Source organism: Trachinotus anak, unplaced genomic scaffold (genome assembly GCF_046630095.1).
Source record: "Trachinotus anak isolate AG129_WGS33_773 ecotype Australia unplaced genomic scaffold, CSIRO_AGI_Tana_v1 ptg000019l, whole genome shotgun sequence".
In the NCBI taxonomy this organism is placed as follows: Eukaryota; Metazoa; Chordata; class Actinopteri; order Carangiformes; family Carangidae; genus Trachinotus; species Trachinotus anak.
The window spans coordinates 17093387-17121120 of record NW_027273870.1 but is presented as its reverse complement, the minus strand read 5'-3'; the positions used below and the strand labels follow the sequence as shown (position 1 = coordinate 17121120).

The following is a 27734-nucleotide window of genomic DNA, read 5'->3' as shown; positions in this document are numbered from 1 at the left end:
ATTACAGCTCTGCTCTTATGACAGCCATGGGGCGGAGTCCATTGACAATATAGGCTAAAGAGCTTTATGGGTGCTTCGTACTTAATCCCACTGACCATGTTGCGTCAGAGAAGCGTCATGAAGAGAATCCCCAATACTACCACAAGCACACGCACTAAGAAAGCAAAGCATTGAATCCTGAGTTTTGGTGCTGTTATGTAACTTGTGAACATTTTTGTACTAGGGAGAAATACAACATTACTTTGGGTAACAGCTAGTGCATTGGTCTTAAAGTAAAATGTAGCACAGACACAGTAAACATCATTCACTTCAAATTCTTGTAAGTGTTAAGCACATTTTGTAACTGGCTCTGGTTCTTTATCTCCTAGAAACAGGGATTTTCTTCTGCCGTGTTACTCACAGACATGCATTCCTCTGGCAGATTAATGTAAAAAGCCATTTATGTTTTAACTCATTACACAGTTGTAGGGCTGAGTATATAATACTAGTACATTTAAAATGAGTAGCTACAAACGTATTGATTGTCATAATTGGCGTTGTTTTAATTCACTCAATACGTTGAAAGTCCAGAGTATTGATACATGGCCTCTGCTGTGTGATACTCACTACACATAAATTTTTAGTTTGGCTGAAAGATTATCACAGAAGTGATATTATGGGGTCTTGAAAAATAAGCAATAGTGAGTAAGCAATAGTTCTGTTTTTCCTCCTCTCTTCCAGGCAACTCCCAATGGTCCAGCTTGCTGCTGGTGGCTGCTGGCTGTCCTGCCTATTGACCCTCGCTACCAGCTCTCTGTCCTCTCTATGACCAGCCTCAAAGAACGCCTGGTGAAGATCCAGCACATCCTCACATATCTGCAAAGCATCCCCAGCAACTAGAGCTTCCTCTTCTCACCACCAGAAACATCCATTGGACTATTAAACAACATTCAACCAACCTTGTATCAACATTTAACCAGCTTTTGTTCCTACACCCATCTGATCCTTGAAACCTTGGTTTCTCCAGCTATAAGACCTCTCATTTTACTCCTGTTAGTTTTAATCTTACACAAGAGCAGAGCAAAGCTAAAACATCCTTGAACTGTGGATCACTGAAACTAGAGATATGGCCAAACCACCTCAGGGATACGTCCAAGGAAGCACACTATTTGTTTGTGAATGTCAAAAATTATTTAGAAAATAAGACATATATGACATCTACTATTCTCATCTGCTCTTGTTCTTAATGTAGTTCATTTTCTCAAGAACTTCCTTGAAGGATGTTGTTGAAGTGAACAGAGCAGTTACTATTCCACTTCATTAATATTTTGTGATGCTGTTGAAGACCACAACAGAGAGAAGTACACCTAAGAACCACCTTTGAGTGTCCCTGTATTAAAGACAGAACTTGCGTAGCTGAGGTGAAGAGAGTCTATTACAGTTTGTATTGCGTCCCTGTAAAGGAAGACTTTTTTGTTTTGTCTCTTGGCTGTAAGATTTATGTACATATGGAGATGAGATTAGGCGACAAAATCCTAAATGCTGAAAGTTCAAAAAGTGATAGCAAGATGTAATTTAATATGGTTTAGGGGAACCACTCAGAACTTAAAACTTGCACAACCACGTGCCGCTAAAGGCTGGTGCATGTGTACCAGCATATGATGAAAGTGATAATCGATCTCTTCCGAGCATCAAGTTTTCTTCTTATTCACTTCTCCTACATGCTTACTGTGCACAACTTCCATCGCTGCCTCTAAATGCTGGCTGAGGACATTTTTTGCTTAAAGAATGAGACAATCTGTGTTTCTTCCATCTTTTTCACTTGCAGCTTCTTCCACATTGTCATGCAGTGATCGGCCGTTGCGTGCCTCCTCCTAACATGAGTTTGGAGGAACAGTCATGGCCATGAAGTCTCATCTTGGTTCTATGCTTTTTAAACGCTTTTCTTCCTCTCACAGTTAGTAGACCCTATCTTCCAAAAGCTTTGTTTATCATGGACCTTTGGAGATCCTGCTGGAGTGTGAGGATTTGAAATTAAAGTGTTTAGAGTTGGTGGTTCTGTTGTTGTATTATTTGTCTCTCCTCAAAACCAAATGATTCAGCTTCCCATTTAATTAACTTAAACTGAATTAATTTATAAGATAAAATATATTTGTACATTCTGACCATGTGTTTGTATGAGAAATTTTGAGGGAGTCTTGCAATATAATGACAAATCAACACAAAACAGCATGTATACCGCAAATGGGTTAGCATTATTCTTCATTCAAAGCTGCTCTGTCTGCTTGGAGGAGAGAGTACCTGCAGTGCTTCAGTCAGGGGACTGCATTTGCCTTACACCATTTTGCATTGTGATTTGAAGAACACAATGCACTGGCTTGGTTACCATTCCTTTTTGCCATAGTATGAAGTATGTTTTAATTGTATTTCTTCCCTTCTCAGTTAGTTTGAGGCTCCATGTGTTCAAGATGTGTATACAAAAATCTCAAAAAATTCAAGTCATGGCTGTTGTATGTAAATCGTTTGTAAAAAGGCTTTTTGGACAGATTTTGCTTTTTGCTCAGATGTTTTAAGTTATCCGTTTTCAATAAAAAATGCACCTCTTTTTCAACTTCTGCCTCACTGTTCATTGTTTCTCAAATTAAATAGAAGACATTTTTTAGCAATATAGTATACACTCTCCAATAGAACATTAGAGCATCTGCACACCTGCTTATTCATGCAATCATAAACAAGTTAAGCGGTGTGGGGAATGTTTTCTTGGCACACTTTTAATCCCTTAACCCAGTCACTGTTTGAATGCTGCAGCCTGAGTATTATTGCTGACCGTGTGCATCCCTTTATGGCTGCAATTTAAAATCTTCTAATAGCTACTATCAGCATGATACTGCACAATGTCACAAAGCGAAAGTGGTCTCAAACTGATTTCATGTACACAACATTGAGTTCAGTGTACTTCAGTGGCCTCTCCAGTTACCAGGTCTGAATCCAGCAGAACGCATTTGGGATGTGGTAGAATCGGAGCATGAATGTGCAGCTGACAAATCTGCAGAAAATTAATTATGTAATGCAATCATGACATGGACCAGTATCTTAAAGCAGCATTTCCAATATCTTGTGGAATCCATGCCATGAAGAATTGAGGCTGTTTTGAGGGCAAAGGGATGCCATACTCAGTATAAGGATATTAGATCCTACTGCTCAGTGAGTGTATATAAGCGTACTTTCACCTCAATACAGCTCACCTTAAAGCTCACCCAGCCAGACTCTGATTCAACAACAACAACAACAACAACAACAACAAAAAGGAATTAAGAAGTTTCAAATTCAAAGTAATCATGAGTGTTGTAACTAGGGCAGAAAACAACTTGTTCATTAAGGATCCTATTACTAAAGATGCTGATTTAGAAAATATGTTTCCATGACCTTTAACCCATTTACATGCAATAAGTTTAGATATAATACAGTCCCACATGACTCCAAAGTTAAAATCTAAATTGCATAGAATACAAATGTAGATCGTTTTAGAGGCTTGAGAAGTCTGTACACGTCTGAGCCACAAGGAGGCAACAGCGCAGCATTCATGTTACATCCAGTGTTTCATAACTCACCCTTTACCCTCGGCACTTACTCAACCTCAACTTTTATTATGAAAATATAGACACATCTCTTTATTGACTCTATTACATGTGTTTTTTACATTCAGACATTTCAAATATACAATGCCACAGGAAAAGAATTACAATAGCAGGAAGGGGACAGTCGTCACAAATTGGTACACAGCTCATGAATCCAGTGTTGTTTGCTCCATCATCTTCCATCAGAGGTCATCGTGCAGAAAGCATCATAACAAACTCTGTGGAGGGAGACGGAGACAGCAGCAGATCCACTGATAAGGACTAATGACACTCTAATATCATAAAGGACAGCATGGGATTCAGCCACATCATTATCAGCCCACATGGAATTGTAGTGGAAATCAGCACAGCTCACGGCGTGATGTAATAGCAAAAATGTTTCCATTGACACCAAGTTAATGAAAAACTGAAGTGGTGATGGGGTCATTAATCAAAGAAAAGGATGCAGGAGTATTTAAGTTGAAATTTTAAATGTGCCAGTTTTATTTTGTTGAGTTTTCAGGGCAGGGATTAAACCTGCTCCTAGATTTAAGAGGTTAACAACTCCAATATGCTAACTGCCAGTTTCCAGGCTGTGTTTATCTCTTCTTGTAACCAGTAATCACTTTGATTACCTCTTGTTCTAGTTCGCTGTATCTATTATCATGGTTTCACTTGTCAATCAAGACAGCTATTGATGTGTGCTGTCAATGGAACCCAGTTGCAGATAGCTTGAGGCAGGTTTCACTAAATCCATCCAATCAATCATGTCTTCCATTTCCCATAGTCTTCCTGAAGCACTTTACTCTGAAAGACTTCTGATTGTTGGTGTGATTCTATTGATTCACTGAGTACTAAAGCTTAATTCCAGATTAACCCATTAACATTATCCCCTTGAGGTACTCCTCTAACCATTTTCTATAAAAAGAAGTAAACCGAGCGGAGCAGCAATCCTGTCCCAGTCGTCTGACCTGCCACAGTAGCTGCTGTGGATGCCTGTTGGCCAGGTGCCTTGTAGGCTATTCTACACATGGCTAAACTGGACAGATACAGCCAAATGCTGCCCTGGGGGCTAATTGATGAGAATGAGAAGCCCCTGCTTATTGATCCCTTCTAAGACTGACATGCCTATTCATATGTTCCCAATAATTGTAATTGAATGGACTGCTGAGACAAGACAAACAGGATCACACCTCTAAGCAGCCTATAATCACACTATCATCCATGTGGTGCTGATGGCGCTTGCACATGTGCACGTCAACATATGTGTGTGTGTGTGTGTGTGTGTGTGTCCCATTGTATTGTTTATTTGCTTGTGAGGTAACACATGGTAATGTAATTTCTGCAAAGTCCTTGAGCTGTCCAACGGTGTATGTTCTTTGTGTGTAACGTGACAGGTGTCCAGGCATGCGTATTGATTGGCTTAATGCACTACTGATTAGATTAGACTGGCCCTTCCAACCAACCCACCTTGACTTAACCAATCCTCCTTTCCCATCTAACCCTTTCCTTGCCACATTTTTAACCAATTTTCTCCTTCTGTCCCGTTCATCATAAACCCATTCACTGACCCCTCTGCTTTGTCCTTCTCTGGTTTGCTCCTGTTATTCCAGCTCTATCAGATGAGCTTAAGCATCCCTTCATCAACCCCACACCCTACATGTTCCAAATGGGAATGGATAATGAACTGGATGTTATTGTATGGACCTCGATTCTATTTATTATAATTGACTTGATATTTTTACATATTTTTAAATTACCAGTGTTTTGGTCGATTTTATATTGGAACAACTACACTTGGGTTAGCGAAACACAGAGGTGGGGGAAACAACAGAATTAAGTTTAAATTCAATGCCTTGGCCAGGATCTCCAATATCAATAGCGATATCAATACTTTTTATTGTTAAAAGCGCCTAATGTCGTAGGAAAGAGAAATGTCATGATTTATGACGTGAATGCATCAACGGACGACTTGTTAATATATTTAAAAACAGTAGGGCTCACTTTTTATTCAAAATTCAAACACTGGCTGTTGAAACAGATGATGTAGCTTCTGTTCAAGCACTAGCCACTGGCGACCGGACAAGTTGACTTTTCCCTTGGCAACAGATGTAATAGCCAGCGGAGGACGCTCTGAAACTTCACTGTCAGCTTGACCTATGACATGTCCTGTTGACATCTCAGTAAACTAAAGTTAAGTAAATTTATGTTGTTTGCTACGAAAACATGTCGCATTCGTTATTTTTAGCTAGCTATCTTTCAACTGCTTATAAATACCTCTAGATATGTCAGCTGCTTGCTTGATGTTTTAAATTTACTTTAGATCTAAAGCTTCCGTTTGGTTGTTTATTTTTCTCTTTAACACATTATTTAAATAAAATTGCAATTTATATTTTTAAATGAGTTAGTTGAATTTACTTGGGAATTATTGGACTTTCCTCGTACCTTCCGGCAACTTGTATTAGTTGGAAATCACGAATGCACACCACCTCGCCCGCTGTCTCAGTGTTTTCTCAGTCTCTCCTCCAACACATTTCTCCCCCCAAGTCCCTAAGCGCTTACCATCAAAGTCAATGTTGCCATCTTTGTTGAGGTCAATATCGCCAAGGATTTCCTCCAGCTCGCCTTTCTTCAGCTTCTCCCCCAGGAGGGTCTTCATGCCCTCCTTCAGCTCATCAAACGTGATCTTTCCATCGCCATCACAGTCAAACTACAACGTGTAGGGTTAATGGAGAACAAGAAGATGTGGACACAAACATGTAGTGAGTAATAAATAGGTCAAAGGTGAAGAAAATTATAGGTGACACAAAGACAGTGCATGTTTGTGGGCTAATATGGAGTGGACACATTCAATGCATGAGGATGGAGGGGAAAGACAGAAATAGAGGGCGGGAAAGGTATTAAGAGAATTAGATTGAACCAGACAAAAAATTTCATATGTATATAGTAACATGACTGCACAAGGTCCCTAGAAGCCTGAAAATAATTTTAGTCTTCAGATGCTGAATCATGAGGTGTTAGTGTTCAAGTGAGGTCACTTTTGAAGTGACTATAAGGCTGATTTGGGATGAGTCAAAACTGTATTTTCATTTGTTCAGAAAGTAGACTATGCACAGAAGTTGCAGAGATCTCTGTTTAGACATAGTAGAATTATTTATTCCTAAGATTCAAACATCACAATATGTGAATTTCTAGCCTTTGTCAGCATTACTTAGGACCTGATCATGACGCATGAGTGACGAAAAAATTCTCACAATATATATGCAAGTGAATGATTCTTTTAATATCTTGCCTACAGGCTTTGATTGATTTATCAAGGATCCCGGCTGGTTCAGGAAGAGATGGATATACATAACTCACTGCAATACAAGTACAGTTCAGAATTAGTCAATGTTGGGCTGTTTAACTGACAGAATTAGCTTTAGAGCTCATAATAAATTTCGAAGTGCACGATGGTACACTGTGTGGTATTTCGAAGTCCAACTGTTTTTTAAATTAAATATTGATTTGCCATCACTTCAATGACACAAATAACTTCTCTTACAACCCAAATGCCCCCCCCCCCTCCCACACACACACTTTTCAGACGAGCAAAAAACTAACTGCATGAGGCTAAACTTATACATTATTTTACAATCCATTATGTTTTCAGTTCTAACCATTAAGAACACTTCCTCAGTGTTGTCTGTTTTGCAGTTCCCATTGAAAACCTATCATACTGTAATGTATTAAATGGCTGAACCCAGGTGTGTGTGAATCTGTGCTTATAAATAACAACATCACCACATTTGTTTTGCCTGGTTAGAGACTAGAGCACACTGGGGCTTGGCTTACGGGGACAATCAAATCACTGCCTTCCTGCTTGTGTACCTGCCTCTGTACTGACGTCAAAGGCAGCAACTCAATAGATATTTCCTCCAGACCTGTGAGACACCACAAAATTCCAAACAAAGTGGGCATGGCTAATGAGCACAAATGAAGAGGCGAGACAAAGAAGAATAGAATATAGTGTCTATATAAAAACCTTATCAAAATATGAATTTTTTTTTTCCCCCCCTCAGACCACTTTCTTCATTCACATTCAGCTAGCCCTCTTCCCTCAGCCATATACTCTTGGCATTCTCTAAGGAAAGGTCCTGAGCACACCTCTAAGTACGGTCATAGCAGCAGGCCACATTCACTTGCTTGAAGTTAGACTTCTTCAGAGTTTCTAACTGGGAACCTCTTACCTGTCTGAAGGCACAGCGGAGTTCCTTTAGCCCAACCATATGAGCCGTCTCAGCCAGCATTCTTGGCCCCATTAGTTCGCAGAAATCATCAAAATCTACGTGACCACCCCCTGTAGAAATACACACAAGTGGCATATGCACAGGTTGACTTCCAAGTAATAACTTCTGTGCCTCCTTGAGTGTCTCTGCTTCACATATGGATTCATGCATTAAGCATTAAGATGTCAGAGGACATTGTGACGACTACAGTGTGTGTAATTATCTACCTAGAGGCAGTGGTGGAAGAAGTATTCAGATCCTATACAATATTTTATATTAACAATGACAGAGTGACAATTGTCACTCATAGTGATGAACCTGCAGCTCCCCTGGCCTTACAGGGCTTTGTTGTGAGTTTCAGCTCATTGTTTAGCTGGCATTATTTTTTTTGGTTCACTGTCACTGCTGTCATAGTGTTGTTTTCGGCCATAGCAGGCAGCTGTGTTCAGGGAAAAAGCGATGCCAAATAAATTATAATGTTACTCTGTGGGTTTTATTTTGTATAGACTTAACGCTGTTGCTATAGGGCTTTTCTCAGAGGTGAGGATCTTCTTTTGCGCCCTGGTGCAGTGGTGTCTGTCTCTGCCCCTGCTGCCATTCTGGTTACATCATGGACTTCGACCTCCATGTTTGCTGTGAATCATGCCTCAGCCTGCAACAAGGCCTCACTCCCCACGTGCATGTTACTGTGCACATTTGCTTACGGTGGAGGAACAGCAGCGAGTACCCTTTGTGGCGTTTAAGTAGGAAGAAGAGTTCATGATGATGACAGAAGGATGAAGCATGCTAGCTTCACCGTCAAGAGGGCACTGGACACCGTGTCTATCCCCTCATTCCAGCCTGGTGGTTCAGGGCTGCGCAGGGCAAGGGCACCCTGACTCAGGTCCTTCCATTGCCGGCTCTCCTCCTGGTTCTCACTGGACATGGAGTCTGCAAACAAGACTCATCTGGCGGAGCAGGATGTAGCCCCCTTTCTCCTGGATATCATTAGGAGAGCAGCTCAACAAAAGATTTTCCCGCTACCACTGGAGTATCCTGCACCCCTAATGCCCCTAATGACATGTTGGGTGACACCTACCACAGATAGCAGTAGAGTAGATGTCTCCCTGTGTGGCTGCGTTTCCCAGCTCTTTGTCCCTACCTGAAGAGGCACGTCTGCAAACATCTCATCTCTTTAACCTAGCCTGACTTCCATCTTGCTGCCAAAAGCAAGATTTTTTCAGCAAAAGGCAACCAACGCTGCTGTCTCCCTTGGACCAGGTCATCACCTGCCCCACCAACCGTGCCCACCAGTGTGCTGCTCAGACAGCAGTGGCTGTTCTATTTGTCTCTTTCCCCCTTTGCATCTCAGTCCAGTGCTCTCCCCTCTGAGCTGATGAAATTGGCAAGGCCACAGCAGCGATTCTGGCTCTCTGGTCAGCCACAGCAGTGGTGCAGTCCAGGATCAGGATCACACATCATGGAGCCATGCTGCATTGCAGTCTCAGCATTCCCAGGCCTCCTGGCAGAACCCCATGAACTCCTATCCTAGGCCAAGATGTCCTTCAGTCACTGCTCTCGCTGCATCTCAGCCTGCTCCACTGCTTCACCCGCTGCACTGTCCTCAACCAACACCTGCAGGATCCAGACTGCTTGTTTCTCGCCACACCTGCACTAAGAGCCAGTGCCCAGCCCGCACATGGTCTGACCCATTTCAGTTTCTCCCTACGACATGATTTAGGTTCTGCTCTCCCAAGTGCTGTGTTGAGCAAAAACTCAGCTCACACCACAGGGGAGACAGCCAATGAACATCTAGAGAGGTGGTGTGATCTCTAGAGTTCCACCAGGCGAGGAGATTGAGGGTTATAATTGTTATTACTTCTTGGTCTCAAAGAAAACAGGAGGCATGACACGCATTCTCGATCTGTCCCTCTTCAACAAATCTATCACGAAGAGGCTGTTCCACATGCTCACCCTAAAGCATGTACTGGAATGCATCAGCCCCAGTTACTGGTTTGCATCAATTAATCCAAAAGCTGGTGCAAAAAAGCCCACCACTACCCTCCCAGTCGATCATCTATCTGGGAGTGCATTTGTATTCAGCCAGCATGAACGCGAAACTGTCCCCTGCGAGGATAGAGGTGTTTGTTTCACTCCTGTTATGCATTGTATCTTGCACAGTGGCGACAGTCAAATCTGTGATGCACCTGCTGGATATGATGTCAGCCAGTTATGTGGTGGTACCCCTGGGTGTCCTCCAAATGAGAAAACTTCAGAGGTGGTTCAGCTGTCTCACATGAACTGATACGTCATAAAAAAAAGGAATGTGGCTGTCCCTCCATTGATCTCTTCACACTTGTGAAACCCTCATATCCTATCAGGATTTCCCCTGGACAGAATGACATTACACAAATCGGTACTCTGATGTGTCTTGTAAACATCCATCTACAGATGGGCTAGAATGGATCAGTCCCAATGCCCAGAGCCTCCATCACACCACATAAAGTGCATGGAGTTGTTACAGGTTGACAGTTCAATTTGCTTGTGATAGGCCAGCACCTATGGGCTTGGGCCCTGAAAAAGAGTGTTTGGAGTTAGGTTCACTTCCCACAGTTATACACACTGTACAGGGCACAGGAGCTCCATCCACAACAGCCTCTTATGAATCAAAGCAGTCCGCTTTTCAGCGCTAGTGTCCCTTATCTCAAACACTGACTTTCCTCCAGCCATTAGTACAAAGAAATCTGACTGTTTCTATGATCAAAACTTATGCTGTTGCCAGCTCACCCTGGCACGATGCTTTTGGAGAGAGATCTGTCTTTGTGCACTCAATAATTAGATGCTTCCTGAAAGGAGTCAGAAGACAGTAGCCTGTGATGTGCAGTGGGATTTACCCATGGTTTTACACTCTATGGGAGAGCCTTCATTTGAGCCAATAACAAATCTCTCTTAAATTTCTGTCCTTAAAAACACTTGTAGCTTTAACCTCAGCTAAAAGAGAAAGCAATTTATGTCTAAAATTTTAACCTCCTCCTTTAGATCCAGAGTGATTTTCAAGGGTTTTTTTCAAATATGGAGTAAAGGTATAATAATTCCCTCTAAAATATAGTGGCGTAAAAATAGTTTCAGTTGTAAAGCTAGTAGCAATGCCTGAATGCCATGCTTGTCAGTGAAAAGTTTGTGAATGTCCTTAGTGCAGGGAGCAACACGCTCATGCTACCTTCACCCCAGTTAGAACCAGTTTTGTTTTGTTTGATCTCCATGGTAATTATCAAAACAGACTGATACAATTGGGAAGGCTCATGTTGTTAGTTTGACAAAAGACAGGCTTATTTGATAGTGTAGACCAATAGGCTGGGTCTGTTTTCATTATCTGGGCCTTGGTGGATGTGAAACACGACTCAATAAAGCCGTGCTGTCATTTTGTGGTTCAAAAATGTAATCAGTGCTCTGGGTCTCAGGACCGTCAAAAATGAGACTCAAACTATGGTGAACTCGGCTTGTGTGGAAAGCACTTTTAATGGTGCTGAATCATGAAACTAATGGCTAAGGCTGTCATCTACCAGTTACAACCGCAGTGGAAGGATTGTGAAATAAAAGACTACTTCTGGCAATTCATTTTAAGGATTTTCATACTTGCCTCAAGGTAAGGTATATTTTTTGGCAGACTGGCTTTACTCTTGTGGAGCAGTAGTCTTGGGGGATTCCTGACACCGCCTTGAATAATTTCTGTGCCTGAAGTGGGTCAGTCTATAATCACGGAGTAGAGAAATTCTTCCAAAAGTCTTAGGAGATTATTATTATTTAATTGATAATGCAATGCGATTTATAGAGGAAAGGCAGAATTTCATGGTATTAATGGCTCTACAGGGATTATACTTGAGAGAATAAGATAGAAATATCTAAAGCCCATGATATCACCAAAGTGGTGGAGTGTTTTTACGCCTCTGTGACATGACAGCCAGAGCTGGAGGCATATTGTTTTTGGCTTGTCCATCCATCCCATTCTTATGGACATGATATCTCAGTAACGCCTTGACGCCTAGATTTTGGTGGCTAAAGGTCAAAGGTCAAGGTCACGGTGACCTCACAAAACATAAAACTAGTCTGAGTGGTGAAGGCATACAACCGTGAGGCGGTGATTCTAGTTCTTCATTGTTTGAACATCACATATTGTGTTTCTGCCTATTCCAGCTGTTCATGCTGTTATAGCATATAAAGTTTATCATTTAAACCTGAGGGACCATTTTTATGGCTGTAACATTACTTCAAGTGGTAAAGTCACAATGAAATATATGTAATTTTATACAGACTTCTCCCTAAATCAGCATGATGAAAATGTAGTTTTTGGAATTCTTAGCATCTTGACAGGAAGTTTGTGAACAACATAGTATCACATTTTGATGTGGACATTTGTGGGAGGTCTACATGTGGTTAATACAGCAATGGTTCTCTCAATCCTCATTTTCAAGATTGTTGCTGTTGTCATTCTAACTATCTAATCAGGAGAGTATTTACACATGGGACACCGAATGAATCTAATTAACTAGCTGGTAGGACAGAAACCAGCTGCACTCTGGTCCCTGTGGATCACAGCTGAGAAACACTGACTTACTGTACCCAGTGTGATGTAATTGTTTTCTGGCAATTACACTGTGGACCCAAAGTTCAGTATTTTTCTCATTATCAGTGTTATTGTCCTGGGGGCATAGTGCTAGCTTGCACTTTTATGTATAAACTGATTGAGTGTATTTTTAAGAGCAGACATATACACATATAAAAGTGTCTGAGGCAATGAATACATAATAAATATTTTAAATCATGTAAGTCACGGTGTTGAAGAGGAAGGCAACCTCCAACACAGGAAGTGCCAAAAACTGCAGTTCCTTTAAAAGCTACTTGAGAAAAGTAAGTCAATTATCCCCATAGTCTCCCAAGTTAAAAATGGTTTTGGTCCCTGTAGCTAGTTTGTTGTGGCAACTTTTCAGGGGTATATGTTTATATAACTCACCCATGTAAATTTTACTGACGGGGTGTCACTTTGAATGACCGTTGGGTGAGCTAGGCTGAATCAGGCAACGCAAAGATGGCGACAACCGCCTATTCCCGAGCTTCAAAACTGCTTTTCAGAAACCTATTGGTGACGTCGCAGAGGATCTAAACAAACCAAAGTAACATTTGCAGGTATGTTTATATGGCGTTTACTGTGCAGCCACTGAACAGTTAATTAGCTTACTTGCCTGTATATTTATGTTAGCAGAGTAGTGTTGTCTTGAAAATGTTTGTTTGGTGGCATGTTCAACAGGCTAAGGTACAGGACAAGACTGTTCATGTTTGTAAGTTAAATAAGAAGAAGACGTTCGGAGGAATGGATGTTGTTCAAAATCTGTAGCTCTTGTGTTGCAGAGCTTCATCTTCATACTTCATCTTGTTGTGCTCCCTTCCTCTGCAATAGTTTAATAGCACCTGACTGGAAAATTAGCACCATCAGCTGCTCATCTTGATGACCCAACTCCTTCTGTTCCCATAACAGAGGTGGATGGAATTGTGCATTAATTTGCATATTATTCTGCTGATTTTCCTGAAATTCAGTTAAAAAACTACATTAGATTTGTATAGAAATCCAGCTTATGATAGAACGTGTAAGTCACTGCTTTATGCAAAGATTTGATTGACAGTGTGGAAACATGTTCTCCACCTGTGCAGATGGATAACTAATGGTACTCCAACGACACCATTATGAAACCAACAATACTGAACTTTAAAATGAAAGTACTTACATAGCACATCATAAAAAACAGTGCTGTCCAAACGAATACTCTAGATGAATTAAGGAAAACGAGTGATTGGTTGTGACACACTTTGTAAAGAGAAGACAGGATTATGGGCGAAGAATAGCAGCGACCAGACAAACATCCGAAAGAAGTGGCAAGAATAACTGAACTTCTGGTCAGTAATTTGGGGTTCAGTGTCGAAGGACATTTCAAGCTGTGGTCAAAGGAGCTGAGGAACAAACCCAGTGATCAGAGGATGAGCTTCTTTACCTCCTGAGTCATAGCCACTATCATCGAGATTATGAATTAGGATATTCCCTGCACCTGCAGCATGAGGGCCATTAATCAGTCTGCTACAATGTTTCAAATGTCCCCAACTTCAAAGATCAACGTCGGTTCCTCACGGACACATAGGAGAGAACATGCACAAATACCAGCACACATGTTCGTGCACAGAGACAGACACATCACTCACAAATTTACTCCTGCTCACCTCAGAAAGACCGAGATCAGTCATGCACACATGCTTTAACCACTGAGGGAGAATTGAAAACCATGCACACACATACTACCAGACAGATAAATACACACATTTCATTTTGATTTGCTGGATGATCTCGATGAGCTCCATCTCTGTAGGCATGTAGCCCATGGTCCTCATGCAGTCTGCGATGTCTTTGTAATGGATGAAGCCATCCGCATCGTAGTCAAATTCCTTAAAGGCCACCTGCAGCTCTGACAGACACACAAATCACAGAAGTTGCAGCAAACCACGAAGTAGAAGAGTGAAACACATATAAAGTGTGTGCAGACACTGATAGTAATGCTTTTAGCAAAGTAAACTTATCAGTTAGTTGTCGACTCCAGCAGACAGAACTAAAGCCAGCTCTTCAGAACAGCAAGTTATGTTGTTTTAATTGATTTTGTAGCTCTGAGTCAATGGCAAACAACATTCAGAGAAACGTTCAAGCTAGGAGAGGAAATATCAATGCGATTGATGAAGCTGTGGAATATCATGTGTTTGCATCATAATTACACTCACAGCATCTTACCATCTAACTCCTCTGGCATCAGCTCTCTCTCCTGCAGAGCACAGAAAAGAAAGACAGTGAAAATAATGAGACGGCATTGGAGGACAGGATGTAAAATCAGAGTGGCTTTAAAACAGCGAATTCTCCTGAGAATACCCCAGTGATAATCTGTTCTTGACTAGCAAATTAGAATAACATGCATATCATGTCAACACTGCTGCATGCTGACAGTAAACGCTAATGGGATTTCACCCAGCGACATGTCTTTCTAATTTGCAAAATGACACAATTCCACATACCCCTACATACGCGCGCACACACACAAACACACACACACACACACACACACACACACACACACACATTGCATCTGCAGCATCCTGAGGGAGATGCTGCATAAACTCAGTCTGTATGTGCATAGACATACACACTCACACACAACTATGTGACGGTGAGTTTCACAAACCCTGCACTGTCGCAAAGAATAGATCAGTGTAAACTAAGACACATGCACATATACACTTGCCTGCACAGACCCACTTGCCTGCACAGACCCAAGACATATAATTTGCATATAGCCTTGTGTGTGGAACGTTCAGTATTCTCTACCTTATTTTGACATTTGCTCAGGGTGATCTCTCACTCTCTTTCCCTCCCTTTCTCTCTCTTTCCCTCTTTCCCTCATCTTTTCATGTATTTTCAGGGAGGTTGAGGCAGAGCTAGAAGCTAGGAACCAAATCTTCACATTGTCATGTATTCATAATGGATGGCACTTAAATGTAGGTGTGCTAAGGGCTGAAAATAGTGATATATTAATATATTCAATTGCTTGCAGACAAGTAATTTTGATAAAAACCCAATATAATTTGGCCATCTGTTGCACTACTGTACAAATACATATCCTCAGGCAAGAAATGCAAAGTTTTTAAAGGATTAGCTTAGAGGTCTAGGAGGTTCACATGTATATAATATACATACAGTTTATATATTGTATGTTGGCCTTGTATATGCTCACATTTTAACATGAAACAAACATAACAGATATCACATGCCTCAGTCCTTGAAACTATGTTCTAATTAGCATAACTGTAAACATGTGATGACTTAAATTTGCATATGTAAAGCATATGATATTGAAATATCACCCTGAAATGAAATGACTTGTCTTTTAAAAGCAATTTGACAATGTATCTTTATAAAGATACTTGTTTTTTGATTCATTTAAGTTGGGCTTATAACATCTTGACTCTAGGGCTTAGTAACAATGTACAATTCTTCTACAGAAACATCATCACATCCACAGGGAAAGCAAGAAACATGCAAACTCTGTCATCTTGGTATAGAGCAACTGAGCATCGCATATGGAAATATCGCTTAGAACAAAGATGCCACAAGCCCGAGGATATCTATAAGTTCAGAGAACAAGACTGACATACGAGCTTATAAAAGCTTGTATAAAAGCACAAATGTGCTCTACTTTGCTGTGAGCTTGTTTTTTCTCACTGTCATGCAGTAAGGAAAGAATTAAAGCAGAGAATAAGAACCAGTAGTAGGTGGAAGAAACAGATTTGATCTATCTGTGGTACTTTGCAGTACTGACACTTTCATTTCGTATTTCTTGTATGTTAGACTTTGAATTTCTTCCACTGTATTTTAGAGGAACTCTGCACTTTTAACCTCATCACATTTGTCTGATTGCTATAGCTATTACTATTTTGTGGTTTTACTTTAAGAACTTCCAACAAAGGACCAAAAACATGCAGCACAGTTAGAGAATAGCATGTAAAGGGGATAGACAACCTTAGCTGTGAAAATAGTTTGATTGCATCCACTTCAGATTCTGAAAGAAAAAGTGTTTTCCTTTGATCTTAAAGTCTATCTAATGCTCGCCTTTCTTTTGCACTTTTACATTTTAATGTAGGACCTATGCTTTTAATCAAAGGCCTATTTCCCTTACTTTGTTGCTAGTTGAATTATGAATTATGAACTATGAATTTTCAACCCAGTTCTTTTTACTGCTGAAAAAGTGAGAGATGAAAAGGCAAATCAGAGCAACAGTGAAACTGAAATGCAAAGAGAAGTGCAATATTTTCCTCCTAATACATCCTAATACATCTTGGCACTCAGGGTGGCTAATACATAAATCATACAAGGTCATCCTGTTCAAGTGCACAATAGCTGCAGGAAAAGAAGAGGCACCATGGTGTATTTGGAAGCTGCTCCGCATGGCAGGCTTTCAAATGATTATTCACTGTATAATACTGCCAACAGAGTCTAAACACAAATGCAATGCCAGGACGTAATTGCATCAAAAGTTTTCTTAGTATACTGTACCTGTGCTGTTCCTCAAATACTAAAACAGGCATGATTTATATAAACCTTTTAAATCACGTAATATTATTTTTGATGCCACAGCATGAAAAACAACTCCGAGCGCAGCACCGCTGTTTACCCTGCACCGGATCCTCCATCCTACAAGGGCATATTTAGATAGCAAGGTCAACACATTAATTGGATTTTTTCCCACCCAGAAAGGATTAGACGGCATGCCATGCAGACTCTCTATTCATCTATCAGAACGAGCCCATTAACAGTTAATTTCATTCTGCCTGCCTTCACATGGCTCATTGAGCAGCCTACTGCTTTGTAAGCATGACGCATGAACACATATGAGAGGTATGTGGTTACTTCACACAAACACAAGGTCCTCAGATTGAAAGGGCACTTAGAGTCACCATACAGTTAAAGTACAGTATGCACATAATAAGTACAGCCTGATGGGTACAGTCCATTTTGCTACGCATCCACAGTCTTCCACTGAGGCTCTGTCTGACATGTAAATGCATCAGTTGTCCTTCTTTAGCTATTTGTCTCTCCCAGTTCCAGTCGGATCTAATGAGTGCTGACAGTGAACCTTGCTAAGGGGGTTATTAATACTTGTGTGATGAGGCAGGGATTAGGAATGCTGCAGGATTGATGGTCTCCCTGCCTACGTGATGGGGAAGAAACCAAAACAGCGTGTCCCCTGTCCTGTGGAAACGATGCAGACCTCTCTACCTGGCTACTAGTAAATTCAAACCAAGGACCGTCACAGTAAAACAAGGCAGATCAGTTATGACAGGTGAGGTAGTAACTCAATGAAGGATGGGGAAGAGGAGTCCATAGTAGCCCAAGGTCATTGTGAAATGGTTTTCATTTCCCATAAATTGCTTTAAAACAATGAAATGGCCCCATTAGGTATTAAGAAATCTAGTTATGAAACATCATTAAAAGGTTCATAGGCACACAACAGCCCTTGGCGCAGATTTCTCTGTTATCTTTTACAGGAAATCCCTGTGATGAAGGCATTTATGGGAAGCTTTTCGCTTTGCTTTGTAATAGGGTCTCAGCAGTAGCCTTTTATTATTATTTTTATTATTATTTTTTATTATTATTATTATAATTATTACAATTAAAAGGCTGTTATAACTAATGACATTTCATTATCACCATCAAACATCAAAATATTATTATTATTTTTTTTAATGGATTTTGGAACATTGTCAGTGATGGAAGTGAATCCCCCCCCAAAAAAAAATTTAAATGCAATTTTTACTATACTATATATAAATATTGCACATACATACAGTATATGTATACAGATACAATGTATACTAGACAAACATTCCTTGAAAACCTAAAAACTAGATTATAAATTTACATTGTAGCCAAGGACATACATACATTTTACTTTTTTTTTTTTTTTTTTTTTTTAATTAATAAGATATATTTTCCTGGGCTAATGTGCCATAATGAAAAAGTTATTCTTAAATTCTTTCATTCATGCATCACAAACACTGGCTCATTCACCAGCTGTTTAGGCTTTCAGCTGACTAGAAATGTCTAAACATTTTATATTATAACATCAATTATATTTTAGGTATTATGGATTAAACTATGAGAATATGAACCTCTACAAATAAAGTTTTCGATTTTTAATTTTAAAAGAACATAGAATAAGTCCTTGAAATTATTTATTTGTTATTCAGAGTTATGTCCTTGAAAAAACACAGTTTTTAAGTCAGGCTCATTAACATCCTGAGCATGGAGTTGCCAAAAACCTTAGTTAAACCTATACTGCAGTGGTTCTTGGTATATAAATCAGCTAATGATAAGAACAGAAATAAGGGAGGTGCCACTGAGATGGATCATTTATTGGCTCATTTCCAGTTGTCATTTCCCCAAATATTCCGATGCCCTACAGGAATCTGGGATCATGGTATCAGGCATGAGCAGAGCCAATGCTTAACTTCAGCCAAGTATTGCATTAGTGGAAGCCAGCCCAGTGTCCAGGCAGTAAATCTTTTGTGAAGTGGAATTATTGGAGTGACTTCTTTAAAAGGATGCCTTTTTAGATTTAGATGAGGTAACAGCCCACAGTCATGATCAGATGGTTCCAAGTTTGAATGAAAGGAGGGGGGTAATGATATTGACTTTCCACTGTCTTTTGACGTGTTCTACATCAGCAATTACTGGTTCCCAAATCATCTTTGGATACTCATGGTTCACTGCAAAACCAGTTACCACAGCTACAATCAGTGTTTATATTTCCAATCAATAGTTACCACTTAGAATCTGCTGAACAAATTGATTCGTTTTCCAACTCGATTCTGCGTAACTTTAAAGTCGATGTAAAGTTATTTCTTTCAGCTGTTACTGTGAGTCTACAAACCTCCACTTTATCGATCTTTGTTTGCCACCCTCTAACATGCTCATGGAGATCCAAATGTAGTGAATAAATAGACTAAATATATATTCACATACATATGTATAGATCAGATATTTTCAACATTCAACATTGCTTTGGTCTAAAGGAGCTCACAGCCAATCATACTGTATAACTGGCTCTGCCCTGTATATTTTCATTGACAAACAAAGACGTTATGAAAAGTAGCAAAATAAAATAAAATTGTTTTTGGGGAAGAGATGGCATTGTAACATGAAAATCCTTTGTAAAAAGATATTTTGAAACAGCTGGAGTGAAATGAAAATGTTAGATTATTTCACAATAATGTTATTTTCTATATTTTGTCAGTAGTTATTATAATTTATTCCATCATGTTTTTTATATTTAATTTGGAATGCTTTGTGTCTCTACAAGTGCCATCTGTGTGTTATTTTTTTTCCTAGTAATGAAAGTCACTTCATGTCTTTTTCATTTCTTGATAATTTCACTTACTGCTAATGGGCTGCCAAACCTGCTAACATTTCAGCTTGACGTCTTTGTCAGAACAAATTTTTGTTATTGTATTGAATCAACAATGATGGCAGAAAAACAATGACATGTAGCTTACACACCTGTGAGAAAAACTGAAATACCAACAAGCAGATTAAAAAACAAGACAGAAATAATAAAATGACATAAATTACCAGAAAAATTTATAAAATAAAAAAAAAAAATTGGATGTTGCATCAGTGCAATCAGTAAAACCACAGAGGGACTTTTATTTGTTGATTTAAGCTCAACTTTTAACATGATGCAAATTCAACTGCACATAAGGAATCTGTGTTAAAGACGCACTCTCTGATTTAGTTCTTTTTAAACACTAGGGACCTTCAGGGCTATGTTTTATGTCCAGTATTATTCTCTTATTACAGAAAGACATTAAAAAATGACACTGCACAACAGCAATTTTCAGATATTTAAATAAGTTGATGTTGTTGCTTTGATTATTTTCCTTAGGTGTCCAAACAAGAACAGTGGTGTAGACTCAGCTCACTGTTGATTGATGTTGGAAAAACAAAGGAAATTATTTTCAAAACAAGCATATCCACCCTCATCACTGATTCTGTGTGACCAAACCATAGAAACTGTCAACTGTTTTAAGTCTGGAAAATCTGAGAACAGGCATAGATGACACACAGACAATGTTGATTTTATATCTAAGAAAGCCAGTCTGAGACAGTTTTTTTAATTGGGAGAGCATCCTTGTTTGGTATGGACTCTTGACTGTAGTAAATAAAAAAAAGCTGACCATGATTGTTAAGACAGCAGGGAAGATGGTAGGCCGCCAACAAAAGCCGTTAGATGACCTCTACAGCACAGCTGTACACAGGAAAGCTGTGACAATCAACGATGACAAAACACACCAGCTCCACCCTTCCCCTCAGGAGGATGCCATACAATACCCACGGCAAAGAACAAGATCTACTGTACAAGGACTTGTTTATTTGAAATGCAATTATGTATGTGCAGAGTTTGTTTTCACATTTACCTTGTGAGGGTGGAAAGTTTTTCTGTGGTCATTGTAAGTACAGTAAGGGTCACATTACTGACACTGCATTTGTCTGTTTCCAGTCCTAGATGTGTTGTTAGTTTGAATCCAAGATCTACTCTTTTTCACAAAGTTCCTCGTCAGATTTGATATTGATGTCTTATTCTATATATGGCCACTAGTTTCAACAAAGGACAATAGGGGCTGTAAGCAGCGACAGTTGAAGAACCGGCTTGTTGCTGTCCCTTCAACCGTCACTGCTTAAAGTCCTTTCAGAGTGCACATGTTACCAAGAACTAGGAGACCCACTGATAAATAAGAGAACGAATGTATTTGAAAACATTCAGTTTCACTTGAAAATCATCATCAGGGACCTCTTGACTTGTCTGACAAATTAGTCCAAATGACAAAATATGTTATTTATTTAGTTATCGATAGTCATAGTCTGATCCCCCTGTTGGCAGAACAGCATTATTTATCTGTTTTACTGTTTGACAATGCTATGGTTAAGGTTTGGCAAAAAAAAACTGCCAATAATTTAGTTAAAATAGCTATTTAATTAAGATTAGGGAAGCTTTGTTATCGTGGTTACAGTAAAATCACATGGTTAAGGTTTTTGTGGTCATGGTTAAAAGAAACACCCTTTTCCACTGGTCAAAAAACCTGCTAAGACCCACTAACATCAGGCTTTTGTCTGCAATGGAAAAGGGAACAATCGGCATTCACACCTGGGTCGAATGACTCTGCAGTAGACACGGGTATTTATTGGCTAAACCCAGATGAACACACTGATTTTCGCCCCTTTTCCTTCTGTAACATCTTTCAGAGTACAAACACTGTAGACAGACCTGGCACTGGCCCAGCACGGTGCTGTTAACCCAGAAACACAGCAGCTATATTGCACTTGGGGATGAAACAGCCCTGAAATAAGTTTTAAAAACACACAATCACCGATCAGAGTGTCTCACATGGAGGCTCCGACACTTTTACTGGAGCACCAATATGGAGATGAGACATGACAGATCTGTTTACCAGTTTGCACGGCAGCTAGCAGCTCAGTCTCTCTCCTGCATCTGTGTGTGTGCTCTGTAACTGCATGTGGGGACATCACTCCTTGCAGTTGTGTGTGTCATGAGTCTGAACAGAAAGGCAAACTCGACTGGCAGTGGAAAAAGGGTCAATCGGCTTTTATTAGCAGGTTCACCTGCATTTAAAAAAAAAAATGCTTATACCTGCTAATTTTGGTGTAAAAAGGGTATAATAATGTCACCTCGCTGTCCTTTGCCGCTCTCATAATTATTACAGCCACTCACAGTCGACATGCATCTATGCTGTTCTTTTGTGCAGTTTTCTTTGCAGGGAATTAGCGATCTTAATGACAGTACTTGCTCGCAGATGTAGAAATGTTCCACCAAATACTATTTTGCAGTGGTACCGTAGCTGCATCCTGGACTCAGTGCTGCCCATGACAATTATGATTGATTTGTAAAAATGCAAACGAGCCAGGGAGTTTTTCCCTTTAGCAAGATGATAGTGGGTGTAGCCAGACCATTTTCCAGCACTTTGGGGTAACTAGGTTTTAATAAAACCAAAAGATGAAAACTGAAACTCGGTCCTCTTTTGGTTTAACCAACAAATGGCTGTGATATCAAACGTGTATGAACTGACCTGTCCAAAGAGTTTATTGAGGTAGGAGATGTAGGCAGCAGCCACTGCTGAACTGTTGCTGAGGCTTCTTTTACTGCGCCGACGAGCGTCCTCTTCAGCAGAGCCCTTCCCTTTGGGGGACTGTGACTTTGAGCTGTGAAGTGTGCATTTGTGTGAAGTGTTGAGAGCTGTCATCATCAAAGCCAGGACTATAATTTCCCCTCCTAACTTACTTTAACAAAAACACTTAAGTGCTTTTTGGGTGATATTCTTAGAAAGGTGTTACTCCATCTAGCTTCCCTTGAAAAAATTGCTCAGCTTGAGTGAAATGATTGAAAAACGTCAGCAGACCAATCAGCTGACATCAGTGGTTACATCAGTCACCAGAAAAAAGAGGAAAGGAAGTGAATTCTATGAGGACAATTTTTAAATTCTGAAGGCTTGTTTTGCTGCCGAGGTACCAATCGATGACACTAATTGGGTGCACAGATCTACACAACCCACTCCCCTTGTTCTAATCAATGTTGATTAGAAACAGAATGATAATAACCAGAATTTCTTGGAGAGGCTGAGCTGAAGGGCCTTGTTTTTGAATCTCCCAGAAGCAGGCGATCTGCTAGCTGCTGCACCCCTCCCCCCTCGTGGAGACAAACTAGGAGAGAAAGAAGAATTATTCAGTTTAAAGTGCATTAAATGTCCTGTAATTAAAATGAATACTTCTCTTTTTACTTATAACCAACATTGAAAATCAGCAAAAAAAGATTGTAATTTAGATAGAGCAATCTGTTGAGGAGGTTTGCATGGACTCAGACTGCTGACAGACAGCAGTAGCAATGGCAGAATATTGTATGAATATCTAAAAGTTTAGGGACTATATATCTGTGTAAAATGGTAAAACTCTTTCCCAAGCTGGTACACCATCTGTAGTGAGTCTGTCTTTCTCATCATAAATTGCCCACTTGCTATTGTATAAGAAAATACATTTTGAGATGGATCTATTGATTATGTTTCAGCCCAAAATTGTGATTTAGACTTATGTAGTGTGTGTTTACATATCTGCGCCAACTCTTGACTGAGGTTTCTGTTACAAGTTTATGAATTTACTACAAATTTTCTGCACCATTTTTAGCTTGCTGTTACTGACCTGGCAGCAGATGATGGTCTACTGTCTGTGCCTCCCTTTGCACTTTTCATAGACATCCTGTTTGGAAGAGAAATACATGTGGAGAGGAATGTGAGCGCTGGACAGTGAGGCAAAAAAAATCTAAATGCTAAATATGTATGAACAAATGAACAAAAAAAAATCAGATGTTCAACATTGTTAAAGTTGTTATTTTTGGCCACTTGGAATAAGCACACACACACAGCATTAACATATTATCATCTTTTAAAGTTGTTATAACAGACCTATTAGCAAACAATTGCCTATGAAACAGCCAGACAGAAACTGAGCAGCACTCACTTTCATTTTGAATCCAGTCATTTTAGCTCTGTCTGGCTGTAGCTGACAAATGCAGCACTACGTTCACCACCTACTTGCTAACTTTGCCTGTGTCATTTGGTGCTGGTAGGTAGTGCACAGTGGGATTTTATTGTTTTGTTACTGAAAACAGCTGCCTTCCAAAACAGTGAAGTTATGGGACACAAAAACCAGAACAATGAGCTTAAAGATGTTAAAATGCTCCATGAGCTGAGGGGAACTGCAGATTTAGGTGATCATCATCTCTGGGTTTATTTTTACAGTTTTAACAATTTGTAAAACAAAAAAAAACATGGACACAGGATTCAGTTTAATGAATGACTAGTACATCTTGAGGGAGGAGGAATTACTGCTATTCATTTGAGAGACAGATTAATTTGGACTAGAGGACACCCACCCAAACAATAAAATCTAAATGGTACACAAAGAAAATGAGTGGGTGGAAAGCTCAAGACAGCTGAGATGAATGGAACATAAGGTGGAGAGAGGAAGTGCGAAAAATAGAAAGACAGGAGTGTGAGATAGAGGGAGATGGAGGAGAGAAAGATGAGGTAAAAGGGGGTGAATGACAATCACATGTGTTGGACTTGCAGAGTAGGAGCCGCAGGAGGAGGAGGAGGAGGAGGAGGAGGAGGAGGAGAGACTTATGGCTGTCTGTTTCGGAGGCAGATTAATCTTCTGTCATGGACCTCTGCGGTTCTGGCTATCAGCGCGTTATGATGAACGGCCCTGCTTGGCACTGATGTGCCATAAACATAATGCCTCACTCTACCATCTTGCATGCCACAAAGATGGTACGAAGACAGATACTGAAGAGCTGTTCCAGCGGTCGCTACTTGGGGCCGTGCAGACCACGAAGGCCGTAATGAGACGAGACATGAAGACCAGCCGTACCTCTAAATTACGTCTGACCGTTTAATGTGCCTCCGCCAAACCGGCCGCATTCCCAACTCCCACTGGGCTGAACGAAACGTGCCATGACTGAGTAGTGATTGCCTGTCTGTCACGCTTTCACACAATCAGTGAGCATGTGATGCATGCTGATTGCAACACGCTTAGAGCATGTTAAGATGTAAGGGCGGAGAGGGAAGAAATGTTCATGTCCACAGATTACAGTCGTGGACTTTGTTTCAAATTGGACAGTTTTTATAGTATCTGTCTCTGCTACACTGTACTGTACTGTGCATAGTGCAGCAATAGTTTATCTATACATGCAGGCTATGATGATGTTCATTATGTTTACAAAGTCGTGTATTTGCAAGTATGCACACACAAACACACGCAAACTCTCTCACACACGTGTCTCTTTCACTCCCCAAAATCATTCACGTTGCACATGTGGGTAAAGCAAGATATGTGGACTTTCTATAGCGGTGGTCTCACATTGTTTGCCTCAAGAATCGCTCTCATCTTCAGTGAGCACAACTCCCATCAGGGTAAACAAACACACTCACACGCACAGACTGTACACATGCACGTTTCACCGCACAAGCCACTGAGCAGCGCTTTGTGTGTCTCCTCCCTAAGTGGCCAATTGCTGTCAATCATCGAGCCGACACAAGCAATTTTAGATCCTAATCACGCTAATTGAAGTAATGAAATGGAGGGCCAGGTGGACTGGGCTAAAACAAACACAGCTGATGATGGAGAGCAGGCTGCCGCATTAGGGGTTAAACACTAAAAAGGGATTCTAAATATAATTCACAAGAGCCACTGGAGTGAAGGGTGCTGGGATTCATTGTATGTCATACAAACAAGACCCACATACAGTACACACACACACACACACACACACACACACACACACAGGCACAGGCACAAAACAGGCAGAAAATAGAAAGCACTCAGAGAGGAGATTACTCCACCAAGGCTGCACCATTCTTTTGATCTGTTATTTTAAGGATTTTCTGAAATGGAAGGAAAAGGAAAGAAAAATGTTTTTCTGTATCTGGATGTGAATCAAAATACACGCAGTGACACACACCATGCTGGTTGGATGATAGTGATCGTGATTTCTGGAGAATACCTCAATCCTAAATATAAAGGGTTTGTACACAAGGATGAATTTTGCAATATAACAAGTGAGTCGCACTCATGGTCACAAGAGTTATAGCTGTTTACATTATTGAAATTGTAATATTGCCAAGTGCAACATCCACATCACAAGAGCTGCAATGTTTTTCGATGAAGGTAAGGCATCACAACAGCACCACAATGCTACAGAGATGCCCCAGCTTACAACTCATATTCTCCACATGAAAAGGAACATCCTTTAGTTTGGTACAAGGCCCAACAAAAATCACATCATCATCATTTTTATCCTTTTTTCAGTGAAAATAAAATGCAAAAATTACCATTCAATTGCAATATCTGCCAAAATAAATGCAATTTGATTTCTTTTGCATATTGTTCATCCCTAGTTTAAATCTGTGATGTTGCTGTAGCATCACATATGGGAATTCTGCCTGTATTCTGACAAAACTTTAGTCACAGGAAAATGTTAAAGTTATTAGAAATGTAGTAATAGTTAATTAATAAATTAAGTTTCCCTTTAAGCATGTCATATTTGCCACATTCACACAAATTGTAAAAAACAAAAAAAAAGATCAGTGGGTCCTTTTCACATGTCAACAATTGCACTAAATATAATTATTTTTGGGTGGTTTTTAAGATGGCCTTCTAATTTACAGGTGAGACAAACAAACAGGAACAAAAATCACCTCCTTGGTAGATGTAAAAAAACTCAACACACAAAGTCACAGATAGAAAAATGCACATAGCTCAGGTCAGATTAGTCACGAGTTCAGGCGAAGCCTCAACCGTCTTTCTATTCTTCCTCTATTTTCCTTTTGTTTTCGTATTATCTTTCTGTTCGCCTGCTGTCCAGTCAGAAGACAATCAGTCCCAGAGGGCCCAACCAGCCTGTGTCTGATCCATAAACAACCGATAGTAATGCAATCTGGTCTGGCACTCCATCTTATCTTCACCTATTTTAACACCTCTCCACCACTTCCTTCACCACCCCCCAGCACTGATTTCATGTCACGGCTCTGAAATTAGACTGTCGCCTTCAGTATCGGTGCAGATAGGGAGGAACAGAGGGTGAGAATGAGATATTTTTCTCATTCACTGACATCTTTTCCAGTCTGCTCATTTGGGAAAATCTGTTTATTGCTTTGTATAATTCTTGTCTAATTACAACCTCTTCCTCCATGTATTTCTAGAGGGCAGTCTGATAATCACACAGTGGAGTTGGTTTGAATAAGTCTGTTGATGTGATGGCATTGTAGCAAGCAACAGAGATGCAAATATTGAACCAAAACAAATACAAACAGTGGGCTGGCCATCTGTTCGCTTCTACAGCAAAATACACTTGAGATCCAGATATATCAAGTATTATAAAACAGAGAGAAGATGCCTGTCAGTCTCATTAAAGTGTGAGTGGGCTGCCTCAAACATGCTCTGCAAGACCCTCTCACCACAAATGAACCATAGCTGATTCCAGTTGTTTTGAATTATTGAACATTTCAGAGAAAACGAGTTGACACTTGACCATAAATCAGTAGTACAGCAAAACGCACATACACAAGCTTACCTTCCTCAGCCACCAAAAGAAAGGGAAGAAATAGATGGTTTTATGTCGCGTTTATTCTGTTTAATCAGATCTCTCTTCTTGTTTGTCTTGGATGACAGATGCGAATGAGG

At 40.1% G+C, this 27734-nt stretch overlaps 2 protein-coding genes across 2 annotated transcripts in view; one reads left to right on the top strand and one right to left on the bottom strand.

The window, feature by feature from the left end:
* lonrf1 (LON peptidase N-terminal domain and ring finger 1) overlaps positions 1 to 2590 on the top strand; it is a 13130-nt gene extending 10540 nt beyond the window's left edge. Inside the window, exon 12 of the mRNA XM_071504156.1 lies at positions 721 to 2590. Coding sequence (XP_071360257.1) covers positions 721 to 879 — 159 coding nt within the window. The 3' untranslated portion in view covers positions 880 to 2590. The remainder of the gene's footprint in view (positions 1 to 720) is intronic.
* cabp4 (calcium binding protein 4) lies at positions 522 to 27734 on the bottom strand. The gene is made up of 9 exons (XM_071504157.1): positions 27625 to 27734; positions 23694 to 23750; positions 23100 to 23201; positions 22571 to 22703; positions 14670 to 14700; positions 14209 to 14352; positions 7826 to 7935; positions 6159 to 6306; positions 522 to 3835 (listed from the first exon to the last, which is right to left on the bottom strand). Exons 2-9 carry the CDS (start codon positions 23747 to 23749, stop codon positions 3807 to 3809), a joined length of 753 nt encoding a protein of 250 aa, XP_071360258.1. The 5' UTR covers position 23750; positions 27625 to 27734; the 3' UTR covers positions 522 to 3806.

Excerpts from the sequence above, each read along its gene's own strand:
- cabp4 (XM_071504157.1), bottom strand. The coding sequence starts at position 23,749 with ATGTCTATGAAAAGTGCAAAGGGAGGCACAGACAGTAGACCATCATCT. Across the intron at positions 14,353-14,669 it reads GATGCCAGAGGAGTTAGATG|AGCTGCAGGTGGCCTTTAAG; the intron begins GTAAGATGCTGT and ends TGTGTCTGTCAG. Across the intron at positions 3,836-6,158 it reads TGGCAACATTGACTTTGATG|AGTTTGTTATGATGCTTTCT; the intron begins GTAAGCGCTTAG and ends CTCCCTCCACAG.